The sequence below is a fragment of the Hemitrygon akajei genome, chromosome 13 (genome assembly GCF_048418815.1).
Source record: "Hemitrygon akajei chromosome 13, sHemAka1.3, whole genome shotgun sequence".
Lineage (NCBI taxonomy): Eukaryota > Metazoa > Chordata > Chondrichthyes > Myliobatiformes > Dasyatidae > Hemitrygon > Hemitrygon akajei.
This window is the reverse complement of record NC_133136.1, coordinates 100,459,132-100,485,096: the sequence shown is the minus strand read 5'-3', so window position 1 is coordinate 100,485,096 and position 25,965 is coordinate 100,459,132. Positions and strand designations below refer to the sequence as shown.

General features: G+C 41.4%; 1 protein-coding gene and 1 long non-coding RNA gene across 3 annotated transcripts in view; one reads left to right on the top strand and one right to left on the bottom strand.

Moving 5' to 3' along the window:
- The window catches only part of LOC140738081 (myozenin-2-like), a 48,067-nt gene that overhangs the window by 3,819 nt on the left and 18,283 nt on the right, over window positions 1–25,965 (bottom strand). The window contains exons 3-5 of the mRNA XM_073065171.1: window positions 23,259–23,425; window positions 22,334–22,487; window positions 21,024–21,207 (exon numbers count right to left, since the gene is read on the bottom strand). Of these exons, the coding sequence (XP_072921272.1) occupies window positions 21,024–21,207; window positions 22,334–22,487; window positions 23,259–23,425 (505 nt within the window). The remainder of the gene's footprint in view (window positions 1–21,023; window positions 21,208–22,333; window positions 22,488–23,258; window positions 23,426–25,965) is intronic.
- The window catches only part of LOC140738082 (uncharacterized), a 104,848-nt gene that overhangs the window by 60,942 nt on the left and 17,941 nt on the right, over window positions 1–25,965 (top strand). For both annotated transcript variants that reach the window (XR_012101303.1, XR_012101302.1), the window contains exon 4: window positions 25,474–25,574. This is a non-coding gene — a long non-coding RNA (uncharacterized lncRNA). The remainder of the gene's footprint in view (window positions 1–25,473; window positions 25,575–25,965) is intronic.

Here is a 25,965-nt window from a genome sequence, read left to right as displayed (position 1 = left end):
CCACATAAGTAGCTTGTAATTGTCTTTATCAGGGATGAAGATAGTAAAAGAAAGATACAGTAGTTAAGGTACTGGAGAGAACAATTTAATGAAGAAGAGGTAATAGAAGACCCTAAGGCACATAATCAGAATTAGGCCATTCGACCCATTAAGTCTGCTCTGCCATTCCATCATGGCTGAGTTAAGATACCTCTCAAACCCATTCTCCTGACCTTCTCCCCGTAATCTTTGATACCCTTACTAATTAAGAACCTATTAACCTCCACTTTAAATATACCCACTGACTTGGCCTCCCCAGATGTCTGTAGCAATGAATTCCACAGATTCACCATCTTCTAGCTAAAGAAATTCCTTCTTATCTCTATTCTACTTCAATGTCCTTCTATTCTGAGACTGTGCCTTCTGGTTCTAGACCCCCCCCCACTCTAGGAAACATCCTTTCCATGTCCACTCTATCTAGGACTTTCAATATTCAATAGGTTTTAAGGAGATCCCTTTCATTCACTATGCTCCAGCAAGTACAGTCCCGGAGCCATCAAACGCTCTTCATATGACAACACTCATTCCCAGGATCATTCTCGTGAACCTTCTCTGGAGCCTTTCCAATGCCAGCACATTTCTCTTAAATACAGGCCCAAAAATGCTACATGCTATTCTGCCTTATAAAGCCTCAGCATTACACACTTCCATCATCCAAATCTGGGAAATAATGTGAAAAGAAGTGGTCCCAACATAAAACCCTGCGGAACACTACCAGTCACCAGTAGGCAACCAGAAAAGGCCTCCTTTATTTCCAACTCTTTACCCCTTGCCAGTGAGCCAATCTTCTATCCATGATAGAAACTCCGGTAATATCATGGGCTCTAATTTTGGTTACACTTGTAATACACTTGTTTTTAATTTTCTTCAGTCTAGTTTATCATGTGCTTCTAACTAACCCAAATCCTCATCCTTAATAATGGACTCCAACATCTGCCCAACCATTGAAGATAGGCTTATTGGTCTATAATATACTGACTTTTGCTTGCCTCCCTTCTTAAGGGGTGGAATGTCATTTGCAATTTTGCAGTCCTCTAGAACCATTCCAGCATCTAGTGATTCTTGGAAGTTCATTACGAATGGCTCTTCAGCTACCTCTTTCAGAACCCTGAGATGTATCCATCCATTCCAGGTGACTTATCTACCCTTCAGCTTCCCAATCACCTTCTCATTAGTAATGACAACTACACTCACCTCAGCCCCCTGACACTCTTATCAAGTAAGCTGGTCTGGATAGGTTGTGCTTATTGTTGGTCATGTCCAAATGTCTGTTTTGTGTTTTCTTCCTTCAGTAACTAATCTTTCTAGAATATTGATCTGAGTATGAATCAACAGAAGTTGTTTGGAAAGCCTAATATTTTAGAGTGTCTTTGAGAAGATTTCAGCTTTGCTTTAATAGGAACAAACAGCTATTAAAACTATTCATAGAGTATATAAGCTTCTAGTCTAAATTTTGCAGATGCTGGAAATCCAAGCAAAATAAACGAAATATTGGAGAAATTCAGCATCTATAGAAAAGAGTACAGCTGACGTTTTGGCCAAGATCCTTCTTTAGTTAATTTCTTAGAAGATACTGTCTCATCACATGATTATTTAAACTATCAAATTTGCATTTAAATTGATCCAATTAGTCAATGAAAGTATGTGATACTTTTCTCAGCTGTATCATTTGGAGATGGTTTCTATCAAATATATAAAATAATTTTTTATGATTCATTGACAGATATTGATAATTTCATGTTGTAATGATCTGCAAGTAATGGTAACTACTGCATTGTGATAGAATTATTTCCATTGGTTAATACATAGCATATGCTGAATAACATAGTTATTTCCCAAAAGACTTCCTAAGTTTAGCTCCCCACTGCAATGTTTTTATGGAGACAGTAGGTAAAGAGAATTTTTAGCTTTTAATGCATGAAGCTAATACTATTCAACCCAGTGAACAAAACAGCATAATTTTGAAGTTGACCTCTTGTGGACAGGGCCAACAGCTATGTAAAAACTGGGGTCATTTTTAGGTTGTTAGTCACCAGGGTGTGTCATGTAGTTTATTTTTCTACAAGCCACCCAACCACCGCCCATGTCGAACATACTTTCTGTACAGTGTGTTTGTCTGGTGAGATGTTAACCTCTAAATCAGATTTCAATAAAGACAGTTACAAATTTGCCTGTGAACAAGTGAGAACTTAAGATTAATCTTAGTATTACACATCAAGTAGTTAGTAATCCAGATGTGCTGATAGAAAAACTAAACTGGAACAATGGTTACTTTTCCAAAATAATAATGACTAGACTTATACCGTATAGCTCTTAGGCATAAATTAAAAAAAAAACACTTGACAGCTTGTTTGCTTTTATGTTATCAGTTGGTTGATAAGAAACGTATTCTTGGGATAAAACAAACTGAAGAACTGTTCAGCAACATTGGTGGAAGCAGAGGGATAGTTGATGTTTCAGCACTGAAAGTGAACAGGAGACAGAGCCATTGTGAAGCAGTGAGGAGGAGAGTTGGGGAAGGAGCTAGCAGGCAATAGGTGGAACCAGGTGAGATGGGCAGATGGGGGCAGGTGGGGGAGGGGAGTTGGAGATAGAGACAAGAGGCTGGAAGGCGATATGTGTAGATGACAAAGGTCTGAAGGTTCTAGAATCATGAGTAAGGAAGGACCCAGAGAAAGGAGGATCATTGTCAGATGGAACCATTTGGAAACCAAATGGCTTCTTGTGTGGGTAATGTGCAAATAGCACAAGATGGAGGATAGGAAAGAAACTGGCCAAAGGGGAGCAGGGATGGGGAGAAGCATTTGGAAAAAGGGGGTGAAAGAAGCTGAGTGTACCAGAAGGGAAATAAAGGAGCATACAAAGCCCAGATTATATGAAATTGGAAAATTAAGTGTTTGATTGCATGAACAAACAAAATATGAGGTGCTGCTCTTCTAGCTTCTGTTTGGCCTCACTCTGGCAGTTGAGAAGGCTGAGGAGGGATGTGTCCATATTGAATATGAAGAGAAGTTAAAATAACCATACGACCTTGGAGCTCAAGATGGCCATTGTGGACAAAGCACAAATACTTGGTAAAGGAGTTAGCCAGTCTGCACTTGGTCTCTCCAAGGATGTCAGTGCAGCAAATGAAATATTTGGAGAAGCTTGATGTAAATCTTACCTGACCTGGAAGGACTGCTTTAGTCCCTACTGAGCAAGGAAGTGTAAGGACAGTTGCTGTATCTCTTACGGTTGCAAAGGAGAGCAGGGAGGAGTGGGTGGAGACGATAAGCACACCAGAGAATCATAGAGTGGTCACTGTGACAAACAGAAAGGGGTGGGGAGGAAGTGCGACTGATAGTGGGATCGTGTTGCACCTGACAGAAATGACTAGGAATAATATGCTAGAAGCAAAGGCTGTTGGGTTGAAAAGCAAGGATGAAGAGAAACCCAGCTTTCTTCTCTCTTGGGAAGGCAGGGTAAGATCAGAAATGCAGGAAATGGAGGAGATGTGGAGAAGACTCCATCAACCACAGTAAAGGGAAATGTAGGAGGAGTGGTGCCAGAGTAGGTGTAGAACAAGGACAGTTCCATGTCGACAGTGAAAAGGCTGGAGTAGCTATGCAAGTGTCCATGCTACAGCTTTCATTTGCAGAAAGCAGAAGGATTAAAAATAGAAGTCCAAACTTTTCTCTGCCACATCGACATCTGCTGTGGTGCTACATCTTGCTCTCATGCAAAACTTGTCAATTTTATCAACTCCACTGCAAACTACCACCTCAACTTCACTTGGACTAATTCTGATACGCCCCTCCCCTTTCTGGATCTCTGCGTCTCCATTCAAGAGACAACCTACTTACATTTACTATAAAACTTTTGACTCCAACAGCTACCAAGACTGCTTATTTTCCCACCCTGTTTATTGCAAAGACGCCATTTCTTTCTCTTTGTTTCGCCACCCCTGCTGTATCTGTTCTTGTGATGAAGCTTCCTGTTCCAAAACTTCTGAAATGTCCTCCATTTTCTGAAAAAGTGGTTGATACATTTCCTCTCCTGCACTTCTGCATTCATCTGGCCTCCCCCAGGCAGAGCAGAGATAAAGTTCCATTTGTCCTACCTTTCAGCCCAACAGCCTTCACACCCAGCACATCATTCTTTGACATTCCCAACCTCGACTTCAGACACATATTCTCCCCATTCTCTGGCACTTTCTCCTACAACCATAGGAGATGCAACACCTGACCCTACACCTCCTTCCTCATCACCATAAGGGGATATAAGCACCTTTTGCATTCAGTGCTTGCAATGCAGCATCTACATCAGCAAGCACTGAACTAAGATTAGGTAAATGCTCTGCCAAGTTATGGCTCTTGGTCCAAAATGATTATCTTGAACTACTGGTTGCTTGCCATTTCAGCTCTTCTTCCCATTCTCACACCGACATGTCTGTTTTTGACCTTCTTCATGCCAGGTGAGACCAAATGTAAAAATTAATTCATATTCTCTCTGGGTAGTCTGGAACTCAGTGGTATAAACTTTGAGTTTTCTCCATCCAGGCTCATCACCCCACTTCTTTCCAAACCCTTACCAGCTTACACCCTTAACCCACGGTGTATTTTATGCCCTCATCTATCTGACCATCATCTCTCCTGTAGTGGTTTCACTTTTCACCTTCCATACTTAACAGATTCCAGCTTTGCTCCCCTTTCTTGTCTCCTCATCACCTTCTACCACTGTCTCTACCTCACCCTACGTTCCCACTTGCCCATCATGCCCCTCCACACACGGTTCTGCCCTTCATCTGCCAGCCCTGCATCACCTACCCCCCTTCTCTCCTCTATATGCCAGCTACCGTTACGATATGTTCTCAGTCTTGATGCAGGATCCTGACCCAAAATGCCAACTATCCCTCTTTCTTCTCAGATGCTGCCTAATCTCTCCAACTTTCTTTTACAGCTCTGGAATTCCAGCATCTCGAATCTGTTCAGTCTCCAAGAAAACCACTTTTGCCTGTGCAAAAATCCTCTGTAGCTAAACAATGGTCTCAGAAAAGAAATACCACATGTCATTAAGCTTGTGTCTTTCCTACTAATTTCAACTTCATTGCCCCTCATGCCCTCTCACTTCCCTCCATCTTGATCGTGTAGATAGTTTTTTCCCAGGGCTGTAACGTCTAACACAAGAGGGCACAGTTTTAAGGTGCTTGGAAGTAGGTACAGAGGAGATGTCAGGGGTAAGTTTTTAACGCAGAGAGTGGTGAGTGCGTGAAATGGGCTGCCGGCAACAGTGGTGGAGGCAGATACAATAGGGTCTTTTAAGAGACTCCTGGATAGGTACAGGAGCTTAGAAAAATAGAGGGCTATGGGTAAACCTAAGTAATTTCTAAAGTAAGTATGTGTTCGGCACAGCATTGTAGGCCAAAGGACCTGCATTGTGCTGTAGGTTTTCTATGTTTTTTTTCTTAGCCATTGTATCACATGGAAACAGACTGCTCACAAATCTGGCCTTCAAGAAAAAACTCCTGTCCACATGTTCCCTTCATCACAAAGACTTGCACTGCACATCCACAAGCTGCTCAGGTTCAATCTAGTGATGTGACTTTGACCAGTCATCATTATGTGCTGTGACGCATGACGTGGACAATCATGGTCTTCCATCTGAAGCTCTTCTTATTCCTTTCTCTATCCATGATCATGATTGTTCTTGGCAAATTTTTCTACAGAAGTAGTTTACCATTCCATTCTTGAGGGCAGTGATTTACAAGACGGGTGACCCCAGCCATTATCAATACTCTTCAGCGTTGCGTAACCAGGTCTTGTGATATGCACCAGCTGCTCATACGACCATACACCGCCTGCCCCCATGGCTTCACGCAACCCTGATTGGGGTTTATGCAGGCGTTACACCTTGCCTGAGGTTGACCTGCGGGCTAGTGAAGGGAAGGAGCACCTTGCAGCTCCTCTGGTAGAGATGTACATCCACCCCAGCACCTCCTCTGAGCAGTAGGTACACTTTAAAATAGATCTTTACCCAGCTCTGCCTTGTGAACCCTCCCACTGTTTGTTTGTTCCCTGACTGACTCACGTTTATCCTCTAGCATTCAACATCCATCTGCCAGCTTGATCGCACACCAAAGTGACTATCAATCTGCTGACTTGACTCATGTTTTATCTACAATCACTAAACAGGTGCCCTGACTACCAAACACCACCTAACTGTTAAATAGACTTTTTCACCGTAAGACATAGGGGCAGAATTAGGCCATTCAGCCCGTCAAGTCTGCTCTGCCATTTGATCATGGCTGATTTATTATCCCTGTCAACCTCATTCTCCTGCCTTCTCCCCGTAACTTTTGGCACCCTAACTAATCAAGAATCTATCAACCTCTACTTTAAATATACTCAATGACTAACTTCCACAGTCACCTATGGTAATGAATTTCACAGATTCACCCTCTCTGAGTTCCTCCTCATCTCTGTTCTGTATTCTGAGGCTGTGTTTTCTGGTCCTAGACTTCCCCGCTGTTGGACATATCCTCTTAATGTGCACTCTATCTGGACCCTTCAATATTCAAAAGATTTCAATGAGATCCCACCCCTCCCCCACCTCATTCTTCTAAACTCCAGCAAGTACAGGCCCAGGGCCATCAAAATATCATCACACGTTTATCTTTTCAATCCTGACATCTGCTGAACATTAGTCACTGGACCAAGTACCTCACTAACAATCATGCCTGCTGTCTTCTGATTCTACCCCTCCTATCCACTGTATGCTTTTTGCATCACTGAATCTCCACCCCACTTCAGAGTTCATTCACCTGTGATCCCATGTCTTTAACCTTACCATTGCTAAATTTGAAGGCAAATAGCAGTTCAGCAGTGCATGATTCTGTGTGTGTTTTGCTCCCCTGAGTTTCCCAGTGGCACATCCACAAACAAAATATTCACAGCCTGTGTCTTCACAATTGCCAACAAGTGATTGTTTACATCAGTTATCCCTGATCTTACCCGAACCCAGCTGCTGCTAAAGCCTTCATTCTAGTTGCTGATCTGACCTTTCCAATGCTCTACTGATCAGATCCTGTTTGCTACCCTTCATCAAAGCACATCAGAAATCTCTGAACACTTTTTTGATAACCTTATGGTAGTAAAAGATTTGAAATATAAATCTTCATATTTATAGTTACGCTTCTTCAAAGTCTTGTCCTTCCCATCTCAAAAATGACTGACTGTCCCACACTTCCTTTTGTTCTTTACCTCTTAAGCATTTGTTAAAACACTTGGCAACAAAACCTGGAGAAGACAAAAATGGGAATTTTAGCAAGAATATGTGTAAAAATATGAAAATCACAATTTAAGACCATTAGACATTGGAGCAGAATTAGGCCATTTTTCCCTCTTAACCTTGTTCTTCCCATAACATTTCACACCCCGATTTATCAATATCCTATCAAACTCTGCCTTTAAAACACTCAATGACCTGGCCTCTGCAGCCAGCTGTGCCAACAAATTCCACAGATTCACCACCCTATAGCTAAAGAAATTCCTCCTCAACTCTGTTCTAAAGAGATGGCCTTGTACTCTGAGGCTGTGCCCTCTTGTCCTAGATTCCTCGACCATTCGAAACATCCACTCTATCTAGACCTTTCAACATTTGAAAGGTTTTAATGAGGTTTTCCCATTCTTCTAAATTCCAGTGAGTACAGGCACAGAATCACTAAACACTCCTCATATGATTAGACTTTTATTCTGGAACCATTTTTGTAAACCTCCTTTGAACCCTCTCCAATGTCAACATGTCCTTCCTTAGATAAGAGGCCCAAAACTGCTCACAGTACTCCAAGTGAGGCCTCACCAATATCTTTACACCAATGTAAAGCCTCAGCATTACATCCTTGTTTTTATATTCTAGTCCTTTCGAAATGAATACTAACATTGCATTTGCCTTCCTCACCACAGACTCAACTTGCAAGTTAACCTTTACAGAATCCTGCGCAAGGACGCCCAAGTCCCTTGAACCTCGGATTTTTTAATTTTCTCCCAGTTTAGAAAATAGTCTCTATCTTTATTCCTTCTGCCGATGTACATGACCATTCACTTCCTGACACTGTATTCCCCCGCCACTTCTTTGCCCATTCTCCTAATCTGTCTAAGTCTTACTGCAGACCCCCACTTCCTCAACACTACTTGCCCTCCACCTATCTATGTATTGTCTGCAAATTTGACCACAGTGCCATTAATTCCATGAATGATTTCTGTCCAAATCATTGATATAATGTAAAAAGAAGCAGTCCCAATACTGACCCTACAGAACACCATCAGTCACCGCAGCCAATCAGAAAAGACTCCCTTTATTCTCACTCTTTGTATCCTGCTAATCGGCCGATGCTCTGTCCTTGTTAGTATCTTTCGTGTACTATCGTGGGCTCTTACCTTGCTAAGCAGCCTCATGTGGTGCCTTGTCAAAGGCCTTCTGAAAATCCAAGTGCACATCATCCACCGATCCTCCTTTGTCTATCCTACTTGTTATTTCCCCAAAGAATTCCAACAGATTTGTTAGGCAAGATTTTTCCTTAAGGAAACTATGATGTCTTTGGCCTATTTTATCATGTGCTTCCAAGTACCTCAAAACTTCATCCTTAACAATTGACTCTAATATCTTCCCAACTACCGAGGCTAACTGGCCTATAATTTACTTTCTTCTGCCTCCCTCCCTTCTTGAAGAATGGAATGATATTTGCAATTTTCCAGTCCTCCAAAACCTTGCCAGAATCTAGTGATTCTTGAAAGATCTCTTCAGCTACCTCTTTCAGAACCCTAGGGTGTAGTCCATCTGTTTCAGGTGACATATCTATCTTCAAACCTTTGAGCTTCAAAAGCCCCTTTCTGCATAACAATAGCAACTGTATTTACTTCTGTTCCCTCATACGCTCGGACATACTACTAGTGTCTTTCACAGTGAAGACTGATGCAAAATACTTATTCAGTTCATCTGCCATTTCCTTGTCCTCCATTACTACCTCTCCAGTGTCATTTTCTAGTGACCCAATATCTGTTCTCGCCTCTCTTTTATTCTTTATGTAATGGAAAAATTTTTGGCATTCTGATGGTGGTTGCTGCCCATGTGGCAATTACCGACTCCGTATTGAGGTCACCACCCCGATCGTTACCCGGTCCAACACATTCAATATTTTTTGGTACGTTTAGCCAAAAAGTTAATTTTTTCTGAAGTTGACTTAGCTAGGGACTACAATCCTGTGTGCTTGGAGGACATTCTGAAAAGAACCCCCGTTTGGCCTCTGAGTTTTTGTGCATACTGCTTGGGCTGAAAAATGCAGCATGGACTTTCCAATGGTTGATGGACTCTATTAAAAGATTTAGAGTTTCTTTTTGTTTACCTAGATGTCATACTTGTCGCCAATGCATCCAAATCTGAACACGTTTCTCATCTCCACACACTTTTCGAGCACTTAAGCCACCACAGGCTAATTATTAATTCTGCTAAATGCCAGACAACATTCGAGCTGTCAACATTGACTTTCTCAGCCATGGCACATCAGCAGAAGGTGCAAAACCTCTCCCATCCAAAGTCACCACTATGGTTTTCCCACCACCCCCACTACTATAAAACCACAAGAGGTTTTCTTTGTTCCATGTGCTCCTGAACTTATGCTCCCCTTGTATAGTGCCCTTAAAGGCAGTGTCCCTATTCACAAGCTTGACTGGTCAGCAGACATGACAGGAGCACTCGATGTCACCAATCGAGCTCTTTCCAACATGATGCTACTGCCTCAGCTGCTCGCTGGTGCACCTACAGGTGTAACTGCTGACGCGTCAGACTATGCTGTGCATGAACAGTTGATCCGAGGCGTGTAGCTGCTGCTTGCCTTCTTCAGCCAGCAACTCCAACCCCCCCGAAAGGAAGTACAGCGAATTTGCTGTGAGCTTCTCAGATCTACCTGTCTAGATTGGTTTTTGTTTTCCACTAGAGGGTTTCCATTTCACAGTGTTCGTTGACACAAACCACTCGTGCATGCAGTGGCAAAAATATCAGTCCCTTGGTCTGTATGGCAGCGATACCAGCTGGCCTATATATCAGAGTTCACAACTGATATACGACATATCAAGGGGAAAATAATGCTGTAGCCAATTGCCTCCCATGGCCAGCTGCTGAGGCCATGCGCAGCAGGGTTGACTATGCTGGCATGGCAGCTAACCTAGGTCAAGGCTTACCGAACAGCAGTCACAGGCCTGTAGTTGGCTGTCTTTAAGTTCGGGGAGGCTGAGGTTTCTCTCCTGTGTGATGTCTCACTGTTAGCCCTCACCCCATAGTGGAGGCATTCTTTTTCTAACTCCAATCACGTTAGGGTCCTCTCGGATCCGGGCTGGAAGGCCTCACAGAAACTGGCTGCACTGAAGTTTGTGTAGCATGGCCTTAGAAAGGACCTGCATAATTGGAGTGCAGCCCGTGTGGAGTGTAAGCAGGCAAAAATTAACCAACATATCCAGGTGCCATTGGCACTTCTTGAGGTCCCTGAATGATGGTTTGACCATGTCATTGTGGACTTGGTTGGTCCCCTTGCCCCCTCCAGCAGTTCCACACACTTTCTTACCATGATGGATTGTACCACCAGGTGGCCAGAGGTTGCTCCTCTAGCATCGATGACAGCCACAGATGTGGCTCGGGCGTTCATTAGGACCTGGGTTGCCCGGTTTGGCACTCCATTTGATATTTCCCTTGGTCACAGTCCCCAAATCATTTCAGACCACTGGGCTCTGAGTGTCCAGAACCTTGGTGTTAGGATACATCATGCAACACGCATTGCCCACAGTCCGATGGTCTGTACAAGTGTTTTACAACCCTTTAAGGTCTGCTCTGAGAGCTTCCCTGATGGTTGAGTGTTGGCATGATCATCTCTCATGGGTCCTGCTGGGGCACAGAATGGCTCCAAAAAAGGACCTGCAGTCCACAGCTGAGTTGGTATAAGGGCAGGCATTATGAGTGTCAGGAGATTTTATTCCTGATGCCATGACCACCTAGTTCCGACTTCCTCAGTAAATTCAATTCCTTTTCATCTATTACTACTTCCCATCATGGCGTGCAGCATTCTTGGGTTCCTGTTGACCTACACTCTGCCTTGTTCATTTTTGGCCACCGTCATGCACACCCTCTTAGGCCTCCTTTTGATGGCCCATCCGCCTTTTGGAATGCAGAGAAAAGACTTTGATCATGGATCGAAGGGGTAAACCCAAACGTATTTCAGAAATCATCTTAAACCAGCCCACTAAGACTTGGAGGATTCCACTGCCAAGCCCCTGGCATTACAACATGACCATGAGCGTGTCAGCACACCTCTGGACCAGCCAGAGGTACCTGCTGTTACTTCATCTGTGCAACATAGGACCCAAGCTCGGCAGCCCATCCAAGCTCACAGTGCAGTTTTAGTAAATTCCGGGGGGGGGGGGGGGGGGAACCTGTGTCAGTTAATATAAGGGTTGGAAACATATGCATAATTCACAGCCACCAACATGGAGTCAGGTTTCACTTTAAGAGGCTGGTCTGATGTGAAATTTTTTAAACCTGCTTTATGTTCCATGTTTGGTTGACAAATTGTTATTGTTACATTTTCCCTTATGTAAAATGCCTTTGCCATTTTATTTACTAAAACTTACAGTAGTAATGAGAAGAGGGGACGTCCTGAGTGATGAGGGCCCTTAATGGTGAATATTGCCTTTTTAGAGGCATTGCCCTTTGAAGATGTGCTGGATGCTGGGGAGTCTATGATGGAGCTGGCTGAGTTTACAACTTTCTGCAGCTTTATCCAATCCAGTGCAGTGGCTCCTCCTTACCAGATGATGATACTCTCCACATTACATCTGTAGAAATTTGCAAGTAATTTGGTGATATGTCCAATTCTCCTCAAACTTCTAATGAAGTATAATTGTTGTCATGCCTTCTCTGCAATAGATCCTCAGAGTTGTTGGCACCCAGGAACATTAAACTGCTCACCCTTTCCACTGCTGATCCCTTGATCAGGACCTGTGTGTGTTCCCTTGACTTCCCCTTCCTGAAGTCCACAATCAGTTCCTTGGTCTTACTGATGTTGAGTGCAAGGTTATTGCTGTGACACCACTCAACCAGCAGATATATCTCATCCCTGTATGGCCCGTCATCGCTATCAGAAATTCTGCCAACAGTAGTTGTGTCTTTGTCAAATTTATAGATCATGTGGCTATAGAGAGAGAGCAGAGAAATGGGCTAACCCATATCCCTGAGCTATACTAGCGATGGTCAGTGAGGAGGAGGATCTTTTCCAAACCACACAGACTACGGTCTCCTGGTGCAGATGGAGATGGAGGTACAGAGGCCCAGGTTTGGGAGCTTTTTGATTAGAACTAAGGGCATGATTGTGTTGAGCGCTAAGCTGTAGTCAATAAACAGCAGCTTGATGTAGGCATTGCTATTGTCCAGGTGATCCAAGGCCAAGTGGAGAGCTAGAGGGATTCCATCAGCTGTAGATCTGTTGTGGTGATAGGCAAATTGCAGTGGGTCTAGGTCCTTGCTTAGGCCCGTGTTAAATCTAGCCATGACCAAGCTCTCAAAGCACTTCATCATGGTAGATGTGAAAGCCACTGGGTGATAGTGAGGCAGCTCGCCTGCTCTTCTTGGACACTAGTATGATTGTCGCACTTTTGAAGCAGGTGGGAACTTCCAACTACAGCGTTGAGAGATTGATGTTGTCCTTGAACATTCCACTAGTTGGTTGGCACAGGTTTTCAGAGCTCTATCAGGTACACCATCAGGACTTGACGCCTTATGGGAGTTCACCCTCTTGAAAGATATTCTGACATTAGCCTTCGAGACAGAGATCACAAGTCAGCAGATGCTGCAGGGATTCACATGGATGTCGTCCAGCTCCGAGTAGCTGTAAACCGGTGCTTTTATGCTGCCGGCTCAGATGGGAAACAGGTGCCTTAATCAAGACGACCGCTGGACCACAGGGAAAAGGAAATAACTGGAATGAGGAGTCAATGGACCGGACTGTGACACCAACCAAAAGTAATTACACTTCAGATGTTGCAAAAGTAGCTCACATGAGTGTTCTCAGATAAAAGTTATATTTGCTTGAATATGTTGTTAAAATGGCAATAACTTAAAATGGGGTTCAGCTAAGCATTTTAATTTTATACTGAAGTACATGAGGCAAGGTATTCTGTTAATTCCATAAATATTTGAGTGATATTGTAATAATATGGAATGTTTATTCTGATCCATTGCAAAATTGTAAAAATATTTTAAACTATTAAGTAAAAGCTAAACATTTTTAAGCCTGTTATAAAGATATATCTTTGGAAAGAGGTACTTTTATTGCTGATACTACATCTTTAATACTTAAAGCTTAACCGATAAAGAGCAGGTATCCATACCTAGGCTATTTAATAAAATTACTAAAACCTATTCCTTAAGAAATCAAAAAGAGTTTTAGTGTTATGCATTGGTAAGTACAGAGCAACATCTTTAAGGTAGTAAACAAAGGGTAAACTTTAAAGCTGGTGGACTTTGGGAACCAAGATTACTTAAATACATCTTTATTATTATAGCATGCCTATGACTGAGCAGATAACCACTTTATTTCATACTGGCCAACATATCTGAATGTTAGCGCAAAGTAAAACTTTTTGGTTTCAGATAACATCAAACAAAATTACACTCTCGTTTTCGATTATTATGGGAAGCTATCTTGGTACCAAGATAGCACAAGGCATCTTGCATCCTGACTTGGTTCAAGGCACTGTGCTGGGAGAAAGTGGGAAGGGTCTAAATTGAGGAGAGAGACATGGAAATCCAAGAGGGAAATGAAGAAGGTACAGTCTAAAAGGAAAGGGATGAACGAAGGGGAATAGCTAAGATCTAATGGGATCCCAGGCTGGCCTCCTCTTTGGGCTCATTCCCCTGTTCCAACACCCTGACACAGCACCTGCTGATGTCTGCAGACATCACCCACCTCACTCAGCCCAACATTTTGTCAAGAGAATTGCACTTAACTTAGGGTTGGAGAGCAAGCAAGAACCTGAGGCCCTTGGGAGGGCAAGGGCAATCGAATGGAGAGACATTCTGAAGGATGGAGCATGGAGAACTGGAAGAAAGGAGGGTACTGATCATCAGCGTGAGACAGAGAGGTGGAAGTTGGGAGGATTTGAGGGAGGGATTCTGAGGAGGGATGAAGGGAGCAAAGAGTAGAGGAATATACTGAAATAGGTGGGGGGGGGGGGTGCAGTGTGTGTGTGTGGTTATGCCTGTCCACTAATGCGTCCTTGCAGTGGAATTTAGTGTCCTGTCATCTTGGACATTTTTGGCAACTAATCGCATCTCACTGTCAAGGCTATGCTGTAGCTGGTGTAGAATGCTCCTTCCACAAGTAAAGATCTCATGAAGGCACAATGTCCTATCCTTAACCTAAAGACAGAATGTGGAACATTAGGACCTTCACTGGACAGCAACAACATGACACTCCACTGTAAATTCCGAGGAGATCAGGCTGTTTGACAATGACATCACCCTCCTGAGTGCAGGAGATGACCAGTTCAGGAACATTGTTGTGGAATAGTAGATCAGAAGAGGGACACAGATTTCATGGGCAGAGCTTTGTCATCATGCATAACCTTGTTGAGGATCACAGTATGAGATAGGTAATTGCTTCATTATTGTCCTGTTCTCACTAACACAGAATTGGCAATGTGCTTTTTAGCAAATATATCCCAACCATGGAAGTGTGGATGTGGCCTTGAAAATCCCTGGACCACATCCCAGAGTGAGACAAACTGATACATCTGTATCAGGGTTGGATGATTCAAACCACTAGCAAGGTGTGATTATCAACAGGGAGTTGGTAAAGTTAAACTTCAATAGCATCCTCCTCTTGACAAAATGCTTGGATCACAGTACTATTACAGCCTGTTTCATCAGAGCAACCACCACAAGAAATCATGGATCATGGGACTGATAAATAATGTAATTTCTAACCGCAAAGATGTTCATATCACTGGCACCATAATAATTTGCAGATGATACTAAGGTAGGTGGCGATGTGGATAATGAAGTAGGTTTTCAAAGCTTGCAGAGAGATTTAAGCCAGTTAAAAGAGTGGGCTGAACGATGGCAGATGGAGTTTAATGCTGATAAGTGTGAGGTGCTACATTTTGGTAGGAATAATCAAATTAGGACATACATGGTAAATGGTAGGGCATTGAGGAATGCAGTAGAACAGAGTGATCTAGGAATAATGGTACATAGTTCCCTGAAGGTGGAATCTCATGTGGATAGGGTGGTGAAGAAAGCTTTTGGTATGTTGGCCTTTATAAATCAGAGCATTGAGTATAGGAGTTGGGATGTAATGTTAAAATTGTACAAGGCATTGGTAAGGCCGAATTTTTCAAGTATTGTGTACAGTTCTGGTCACCGAATTATAGGAAAGATATCAACAAAATGGAAAGAGTACAGAGAAGATTTACTAGAATGTTACCTGGGTTTCAGCACCTAAGTTACAGGGAAAGGTTGAACAAGTTAGGTCTTTATTCCTTGGACCGTAGAAGGTTGAGGGGGGACTTGATAGAGGTATTTAAAATTATGAGGGAAATAGATAGAGTTGACATGGATAGGCTTTTTCCATTGAGAATAGGGGAGATTCAAACAAGAGGACATGAGTTGAGAGTTAGGGGGCAAAAGTTTAAGGGTAACATGAAGGGGAATTTCTTTACTCAGAGAGTGGTAGCTGTGTGGAAAGAGCTTCCACTAGAAGTGGTAGAGGCAGGTTGGGTATTGTCATTTAAAGTAAAATTGGATAGGTATATGGACAGGAAAGGAATGGAGGGTTATGGGCTGAGTGCGGGCCAGTGGGACTACATGAGCGTATGCGTTTGGCACGGACTAGAAGGGCCAAGATAGCCTGTTTCCTTGCTGTTATTGTTATATGATTATAATAAGTATCAATAGGTGTTGGTCTGACCACATCCTAATCTTATTTTATGGATAGGGGAATCAAGGGATATGGGGACAAGGAAGGAACCGGGTATTGATAGTAGATGATCAGCCATGATCTCAAAATGGCAGTGCAGGCTCGAAGGGCCGAATGGTCTACTTCTGCACCTATTGTCTATTGTCTATTGTCTAATCTATTCTGTTATGTCCATTAACTTGGCAACAAAAATAATGGCATATGTAGAAAATGTGCTGTAAGGAATTTAATATCGAATGTCTTAAAGACCCTACCAAGATAGCTCTTCCAAGTCAATGCTTCCGGAATCCATAATCACTGAAGATGATTCCTGGAGTTTCCTGGCAAGCACCATGATTTGCACCTGGGTGGAGATTCTTTTCTTCCCTACCAGAAAGCACTTGGACAAGAATTGCAGGGATTGATTAATTGCAGATGTACAAAGTTCTTGGATTGAAAGTTCAGATACACCCCAGGAGGAATGAAATTAACGAAGATTGAGTCCAACAAGAAACAGTGACCTAATGAACTAATGACAAGTGGAAAATATGCAGAAGGTCCCAAAACTCACAAATAATTGTGACATGCTTGCATTCTTCAGCTCTGTCAAAATCACCTTAGCCCTGAACATCCAAGGGTCTTCCTTGCTGAGACACAAATGAACATCGGCTTCCAAAGGACAGAAAGAGAACTTAAGTTACTGGAAGGAATTCTTTGAAGGGCTCCTCAGCCAAGACTATCCTTCTCATTTGACTCCCAACTATCTGGTTCAGCACTGAAAACACTCAGCAGGTCAAGCTGCACCTGAGGGAAGACAAAGGATCTTCATTGTTACAAGTTGAAGATCCTTTGTCATATTAAAATATTATAAACTATTTCAAATTTTCAGCATTTGCAGATTTTCTCAGTTTCAAAATAGTATTTCTGTTGTCTGGGAAAAGGAAGCATGACAGAATCCCTCAGATGTGCCACAATCTGATAATCTTTAAGAAAAGAGACTAATCCAATTTTGTTAAGTACAGAGGAATCTCTTGTTGTCTGCCACAGGATATGTAGAGGCCAGTATTCACCCTAAGTGTCCTGCTTTAGTGACCATAGAGTTCCTCTCCAAGTTGTTTTGAGGATTCCAACCATCTGGAGACACAATGGGCATGATCCTTATTGTTTTTCAACTGTTAGAGAAATGAAGGCAACAGCACCAATACCCATACATGTGTTGTTTTGACTTCAAAAAAGCCTTTAATATCTTCAGTCAATACTGACTTTTGAACTTCCCTATCAAATTTGTCTGTTCACAGAACCTTGTTTCCATCTTAAGTTTACAACACAATGCCTTGAGAGCTACAATTTTACTCAACAGTTCCAAAACAGAATCAATAATAGTATCAACTAGTGTCAAGGAGCACTGCATCATCACCCTGGCACATTTCTCAACCCAACTTCTCACTGAAATAGCACTAATCAACAAAGCAAAGTGAAAGAATTCAACCTGTGTTAACTTTGTTCAGAACCAAGGTCATCCCTTTGTACACACTGTACAATAATACTCAGACGACACTTGCATTCCTGCATATTTAGAGTTAGAGCTCACTACAGCGTAGGAGAGAAAGTTCATTACACATTGCATTCCAAAAACAAAGATCCTCTACCAATTTATCTCTGCTTCACAATGTCACCAACAAGAATACTGACCGATCACAAGAAAATGTGAATTACTTCCTGTATTATAGGACCCATCTGTGAATGAATACAGGCACAGATGACAAAATGCATCATAGGCGCCAATGTTGCAGCATAGCCTTTGATCATCTGAGAAAAAGGATGTTGAAAGATTACAGCCTCCACCTTGATCCCTGTGCTCCTCAATATTTCAGAAACTTGGACAAACTACAACAGGAACATCAGATCACTAAAGAAATGCCACCAATTCTGCTGCCTCAAAATCTTCAGTCCTCTGGCAGGAAAAAGTCACGGGGAGAAGGCAGGAGAAAGGAGATGAGAGGAATAATAAAACAGCCATGACTGAATGGCAGAGCAGACTCGATGGGATGACTGGCCTAATCCTGCCCCTAGGGCTAAAAAAAAATCAAATCAGCTGCAGTGTTCTCTCCCAGGCCAGCACCCAATGATTGATTTCAGTTGACTCTCATTGGCCAGCCATACAATTTATGTGCCTGATAACCGACTCTCAAAGCAGCCACCCTGTTCCAAATTACCTTATAGCAAGTGATTGTCATAGAAGCAACAATTCAAGGATATTCTTAAGAACCCCCTGAAAATATGGAACATTTTCATGGATTCACAGAAATCCCTGACGCGTGATTGTTCAAAATGGAAAAGTAATGTTTAGCATGGCGTTGCGAACCTCAAGTTCATTCATAAGCCACACACCGAAACCCAATGTAAGGAGTGGACGGAGTGCACCAGGGCACCACCTCTAAAACTACCCACCCACTGGGTGCATTGGGCACCTCCTGTAGTATCTGAGAGTCTCATGTTTGGCTTCAGCAATCATCTCGGAACCAACAGAACTGGAGTCATCCTCAACCACGGATGACTGCCTAGGAGACAGAAAGTACCTTTATCTCAAGTGGAAAATATTACCAGATTTTCTGTATTTCTTTCTTGTTTAAGTAACAGAAAGTTCCACTGAAGTATGTAACTATTCTAACCATCAAAGGAAACAATTAATTAGTGAGTAAGAGGAATTTCTTTATCCTAGTATCTGAAGATTTAAATCATGTTGTAAATAAACCTCTGCCTTTGATTATATATTAGTCTACTGACCTCACTGAGCAACAGGTCTGCTGAATCACAAGAGTGAAAGCACTGTAGGTCTGAGCATGCAGGAAAGACAGAGAAAAAGAAGAAACTTAAGAAGGATAATGATGACGGGCAGAGTGCAATTTTCAACATCCTCCTCCGTTTCTCTCCTGCAGAATCATAACTACTGGAGGAAGATAAGATAATATTTTGGTCGCCACTTTGATGTGCCATTCAATTTCGAAGCAGGTTTTTAAATAGTTATCCAACAATCATACAGTTGAAAGGCAGCTTAAATATATAAATCACAGTCTAATAACAGTTGTAACACACTAAGTACAAATGAATGGAGGAGCTGAGTAATCCAGTCAGTGATACTCAGTGAGACACCTGCAGACAGCTCAAAACAGAGCCCCATTTTTCCTCAGGAATTAGTGTCAATATGGTGTCCAAAGAAACAGCAAAGAAGCAATATTTTATCCATATGGTGTCTGTTTGTCAATTATTTCAATGGAGACTTAAAACTCAATATTATTTTGCCTCTTTTAACTAGATTTAGACTGAATTTAAAAACATTTCAAGAGACAAAGACAATTAATAAGTGCATCAGCTAAGACCACATAAATGCATATTCCTGAACTCTGAATATATAGAAGTCTTGGCATTTTTTTTTTACTTTTAGCACCAAAATCACAAAAATGTAAGTTGGAAATCAAAATATCTCATGATTAATTACTTTTGCAGTATTGACTATCATTGCAAGTGGAACCTGCAATTAACAGAGAGTTCCACTGGTGGTGGATGAGAGCAATTCCTGCAGAAGGGTTAAAGCAGTTTGAACTTCAGCAGCTTTGGGATTGTGCTTAGAATAATTCCATGGTGTGTGTGTGTGTGTGTGTGTGTGTGTGTGTATGTGTGTGTGTGTGTGTGTGTGTGTGTGTGTGTGTGTGTGTGTGTGTGTGTGTGTGTGTGTGTGTGTGTGTGTGTGTGTGTGTGTGAGTGTGTGTGTGTGTGTGTGTGTGTTCGATCTTATTTAGAATGAGGTATCCATTATTTCTCCATAAACCCAGTCCTTCTGCCTTCTCCATCTCACTCACCCCCACTTCCATATCCTTTCCATACTCCCACTACATTCATCTTTCATCTTTGTCAACTGTAGTAAATGAAGGAATCTGGAAAGGGTCCTAAGCTACACTCGCCTCCAACACATCCATATAATGCTTACAGACTCTTGTTATGCTACCTAGATCAGTACACAGACATGGTACTTCAAACCTCTTCTGTCACCTAACTCAGTGACCTTCATCTAACAACAGTTTCCTGAATTAACAACCCCTAGATTCACTGGCTATCCCACTTCCTGAACAGCCAATTATTGCCTAACTCAGTGTTATCTCTCTTGTTGTCCTGAATTTATAAGTCACAGTCTCAACAATTGCCAACAGCCAAGTGTTATCCCTCTTCTGATCCCCAATCCTCTGATCCCTCAGGCCTCCCTCCTCCACAACCTCCAGAGCTGCCTTCAGATTCAGACTTGCCTTGTGCTTTTAATACACTATACCGATGCAGCATGTGTAATGAAGAATTCAATAAAATTCAGCTAGTCTTTGGGAGCTACTGAATTTTCAAGTGACAGACCCATGACTAAAAGAACTGATGGATTAATGAATGGATCATTACTTCTCTGCAGACACTTCATTTCAAAAGCTGTTGACATCCTTTTAAGAGGTCAGCAATATCATGAAGGATCCCAACCACCCTACTCATGCGCTGTTTGCCCCACTCCATAGCAGTCACGCTAGGAGCACTAGACTCAAAAACAATTAACTTCCTTCAAACTGTCAAGCTGACCACCACCACTACTTTATAATTTTCTGTCAGAGTCACCTTGCGTACAGAATGTAACTTTGTACCTAATGTCACTTTATGTACAGACAATGAGTCTATGTACATAAGCTAATCTTATGTATTTGTATTTTTGGGATTTTTACTGTGTTCTTTCCACTTGTGTGTTTTTTTATGCTGCATCGGATCTGGACTGACAATTATTTTGCTTTCTTTTACACTTAGGTACTGAAGAATGACAGTAGACAGTCCCTGAATCACGAATCTTTCAGTTAATTATAGTAGATAGTAATGTATACAGAAAAGTTTTTAACACAAGAACCAGCGGATTGTTAAATATTATTATCTGAAATAGTAATCCTTGTGGAAGCAGATTGTTCTTTGAATGAATGTGATTTACCTGTTAAAAGTCTTGTATTCTGTCAGTTCTGCCCTTGGCACGAGCTCTGGCATCCTGGGTTGTAAAGCTGAGAGAAGTTCTGGATCATCAGCAATAGCTTCCTCCCATGGTGTTTGATATGATTTTGGTACAGATGTTGCATTAAATTTTTCAGGTGGAATTTCCTTCAGTGGCCCTGTGTATCCTATATAGATGGGCAAAGTAAACACTATATTCATGAACCTTGACATGATTGGTGTCAAGTTATTAGCATAATATCTTTTGAAGTACTAGGATGGGTAGTGAATCAGTCATAGAAAATACGTTTTGCTGCGAGAAGTTTGTAACTGGACAAGTGATTAAATTAATGTTCAAAATCGAAGATCAATAGGTAATGGGCACATGGTAGCCTAGTGGTGTGCACAATGCTCTTACAACCTAGGACATTCCGGAGTTCAAAGTTCAATTCTGGTGTCATAAGGAGTATCAGAAGATCCTCCCTGTGGAAAGTGTGGGTTTCGCCAAGTGCTTCAACTTCCTCCCACAGTCCAAAGACGTATCAGGCAGGCTGATTGTTCCGTGATTAGCTTAGGGTTAATTCAGCTTATTGGGAGCTGCTAGGACAGCATGGCTCAAAGTGCCAGAAGGGCCTACTCTGTACCGTCTCTCTCAAACAGAATAAAAAGTTATAAAAACATAATACAAGCAGCAAGACTAAAAACCAAATATAGAAAGGAAACTTATGACAGTGGCAGGAAAATAAAAATTAAATCAGAAAGGAAAAATAGTTAAAGGCACAACAGACGGCAGAGAAGCCACACAACTGAAATACCAAAAGGTTAACTTGAATTAAGAGAAAGCTGGATATACTGTACTGCATGAAAGCTCAAAGGAAAGTTGGCAACCGCTGTTGTTTACAGTACATACTTGATGAGTTCTTATCTTTCCATTTAAAAAGTAATTGCTATGAAAAGGAAAGTGCAGTGGAGGCATAATACATATTTTAATTACTTCTTTTTTTAAGTATTAATCTCAGCGGATTGCCTGATGGCCAGTTGTGTTGGAAATCTATGCTGTAAGATAATTATTAAACTATGATCACTGATGGATTCTGATCAAATAAAATACTGAAAACTACATTTCTTTTATCAAAATAAGGCCTAATAAAAACACAAGATTTTCATTGTTAAAGACATAGATCAGTGTTAAGTTTTCTTCTGCAGCTAGTGTTAATGATGACAAATGAAAGAATCTTTAGTTCTTGGGATCACTGAAGTAGTGTTCAATTCTCCAGTATTCATTGAGTAATTTAACCCTGCAAAGCTTCTTACCTGGAGCAATTGTATCTGGGTTTGGTGGAGTCCTCGGATCAGGAGTATTCGGTGGTGTCTGAGGGATGTTTTGTTGCCCACTCTGCACTTCATTTGCCATTCCTTTGCTGTTCTCTGCTGCATCATCACTCTGTGTTATTGATGGAATATAGTTCTGGAAAATTTTCAGCAATGTTAGGGTACATTTGTTACCATGCATTCAGTATGAGCTATTTTATTGAACACATATTTTAAACAACATCTGAGTCATAGAGTCAGAGAGCTCTACGATGCAGAAATAGGGCCCATCTGGTCTATGACTAGTCCCATCGACTTGCACCTGGACCACGACCTTCCATACTACTCCCATCTGTCTATATACCCATCTACCACTTCCACTGGCAGCTCCTGCAGACTCACAGTTCCTTCTGAGTGAAGAAGTTGCCCTCAGGTTCCCCTTTAATATTTCACCTTACACCCGTAACCCATGACCTCAAGTTCTAACTCACCCAACCTCAGAAGGAATAAGTCTACTTATATTTATCCTATCTATACCCCTCATAACTTCGTACAGAGTGAATCTGCCAGCTCTTAAACAGAAAGCATGTTCTAAAAGACTTTTGTTTTGACACGGTCTATATACAGTTGAGATGTACTTAGAGGTACAGTAATTTAATTTAGCATGAATTAGTGAGTAGATTTGTCAGAGGGTCCAATTAGCTACAGGTTTAAAATGATAGAATAAACAACATTCTGCATTTGCTTCACCAGCAGTATCTGAATAAAACATCACAATCCTTGACCATTACGCTTGACTCGTGAATGACTAGAATTAAATATATCATGCAAAACAGAGTATAGTGAAATATTTAATTAAAACAGAAGTGCTTGATTGTCATTCACCTACTATTAACTAGAAAACTATCGACTTTGGTTAAGAACGTACATTCATCTGTGAATTGGCAGAGTTCTGGAATCCTTCAAAAGTGTATTTTTCAGATCTCCGTTGTCTTTTTTTAAACAATCTGGCCCCTCTGTTGGAAAGGAGGGAAAGCTCTTCCAGCATTATGTCTTTAGGAACATTGATCTTTTTTCCAAAGTCCATCTCTATCTCTGAAAGATACCACAAACAATCACTAAAATGCAATTTTTCTATTTTTAATTCCTTCATACATTCTAATATACTTTTTTCATGATACTTATTGCATATCTATGTCCAATCTTCTATTTCAGTGAAGAAAAACTTAGTAAAGTAATGGAATCCACTATGCTTCATTCACTTAGAGGATTGGTAAGGAGATTATCATTTGGGTTTAAAACCATACAATGACAAATTAACAATGACAGCATTTAATAGTAAACCATATTATTATAGTCAAAGCTGACAGCTCTCTATTGTACCAGAAGTGTTCTAGGTTTACAAGGCGTTCTCACATAGAATGTTTTCTAATTACCTTATTATGAGACATAATAACAGAGGCTTGTTGCTGCACCATCTCGGATCGCAAGACCCTGCAGCGGATAGTGAGGTCAGCTGAGAAGATCATTGGGGTCTCTCTTCCCGCCATTACGGACATTTACACCACATGCTGCATCCGCAAAGCAAACAGCATTATGAAGGGCCCACTCACCCCTCATACAAACTCTTCTCCCTCCTGCCATCTGGGAAAAGGCACCGAAGCATTCGGGCTCTCAGGACCAGACTATGTAACAGTTTCCAGTTTCTTCCCCCAAGCTATCAGACTCCTCAATATCCAGAGTCTGGACTGACACCAACATACTGCCCTCTACTGTGCCTATTGTCTTGTTTATTATTTATTGTAATGCCTGCACTGTTTTGTGCACTTTATGCAGTCCTGGGTAGGTTTGTAGTCTAGTGTAGTTTTTTTCTGTGTTGTTTTTACTTAGTTCAGTGTAGTTTTTGTACTGTTTCATGTAGCACCACGGTCCTGAAAAGCATTGTCTCATTTTTACTGTGTACTGTACCAGCAGTTATGGTCGAAGTGATAATAAAAAGTGACTTGACTTGACTTGACTTGACTTGCAGCAGCTCCCATATTGTAACTTACAAGCCTGGTCACTGATAGAATGCTCAATGCCATATCAGAATAATATAAACAACATGCAGTTTGCATTTGTCAATAACAAAACTGCTGTATGAATGTTTCAGGATTTGTAAATCAGATTTTAATGTAAGTATTTTAATGAACTATAAATTCGAAATTTCAGTAACCTGCTTCCAATGGATGAAAACAAATCTAAGAATTTTCACGTAAAATATAATGAAGGTATGTACGCTGTTAGTATTTGTCTGTTCTACGCTCATTACTGACTACTTTATTAGGTATGCCTGCTCGTTAATGCAAATATTTCATCAGTCAGTCATGTGGCAGCAACACAATACATAAAAGCATGCAAACATGGTCAAGAGATTCAGTGGTTGTCACAGAATGGGGAGGAAACGTGACTCTAACCGTGCAGTTGGTGCCAGATGGGGTGGTTGGAGTATCTCCTGGCATTTTAACACGCAGCAGTCTCTGGAGTTTACAGAGAATAATGTGAAAAACAAATAAAAAACATCTAGTGGGTGAAAATGCTCTGTTATCAACAGTGGCCAACGGAGAATGGCCAGACTGGTTCAAGCTGACAGGAAAGTGACGGTAACACAAATAACCACACACTACAACAATGGTGTGCAGAAGAGCATCTCTGAATGCACAAAATGTCAAACCTTGAAGCGGATGGGTGACAGCAGCAGAAGCCCACAACTAGACACTCAGTGGCCACTTTGTTACGTACAGGAGGAGCCTAGGTGGCCACTGAAACTAAGATTTGGCTGGAAATTTTATTTTTCTACACCACAGTAACATGATCATCATTTATTTGTACTCATTGGTGAGTAATTTATTTTAAACAGTTGCAATCCATGTGGTGGAAAAACACTATTCAACAATCTGTAATATTTTAAATAAAATTTGAGTGAATTTCTGCAACATATTGTGTGTCGGGAATCAAACCACACAACCATTCATTGGAGATCTTCTTCTCTAAGAGACAGACAGGATTTTACTACAATCTAATAATTTCATCAGCACTATTTCTGATACTAGCTCTTCAGTTTTATGTCATTAATTAACTGATGTGATTTGTGTTTGTTCCAGCTCTTTGGATTACTAGTCCAATAACATCATCAATATTCCTGCATGAGAGAATGGAGATGCTAGTATGTGGGAGTCTTGTCCAGATGTTGAGGCTACTGGAGGTACCTACTACAACTCCTCAGATCAGCGACAACTTGTGTCTTCCTAAGTGTATTTAATATTTCGGTATTATTTGAGTAATATTGTAAATATATTGTTTGATGAAGCATTCCTGTTTGTTTACATAATTCATTATGGGTTATATGTAAGAAGTAAGCGAATGGTATATGCCATCACACCACCGTATCATACGTGAGCAACTCACTAAAGTAAAATGAAGTAGATGGGTTTTCCTGGGCTTCCATGTTTTTTCTTTAGATTCATTTCTGGAGTTACAAAACATGACAGTGGTGACGAAATAGTTTTAAAATGAAACCAAGACAGTTACCTATCTGTTGAACTGCAGCACATTTTTTCTTCGGAAGGGGGCAGTAATGGTCATATTTTAAATAT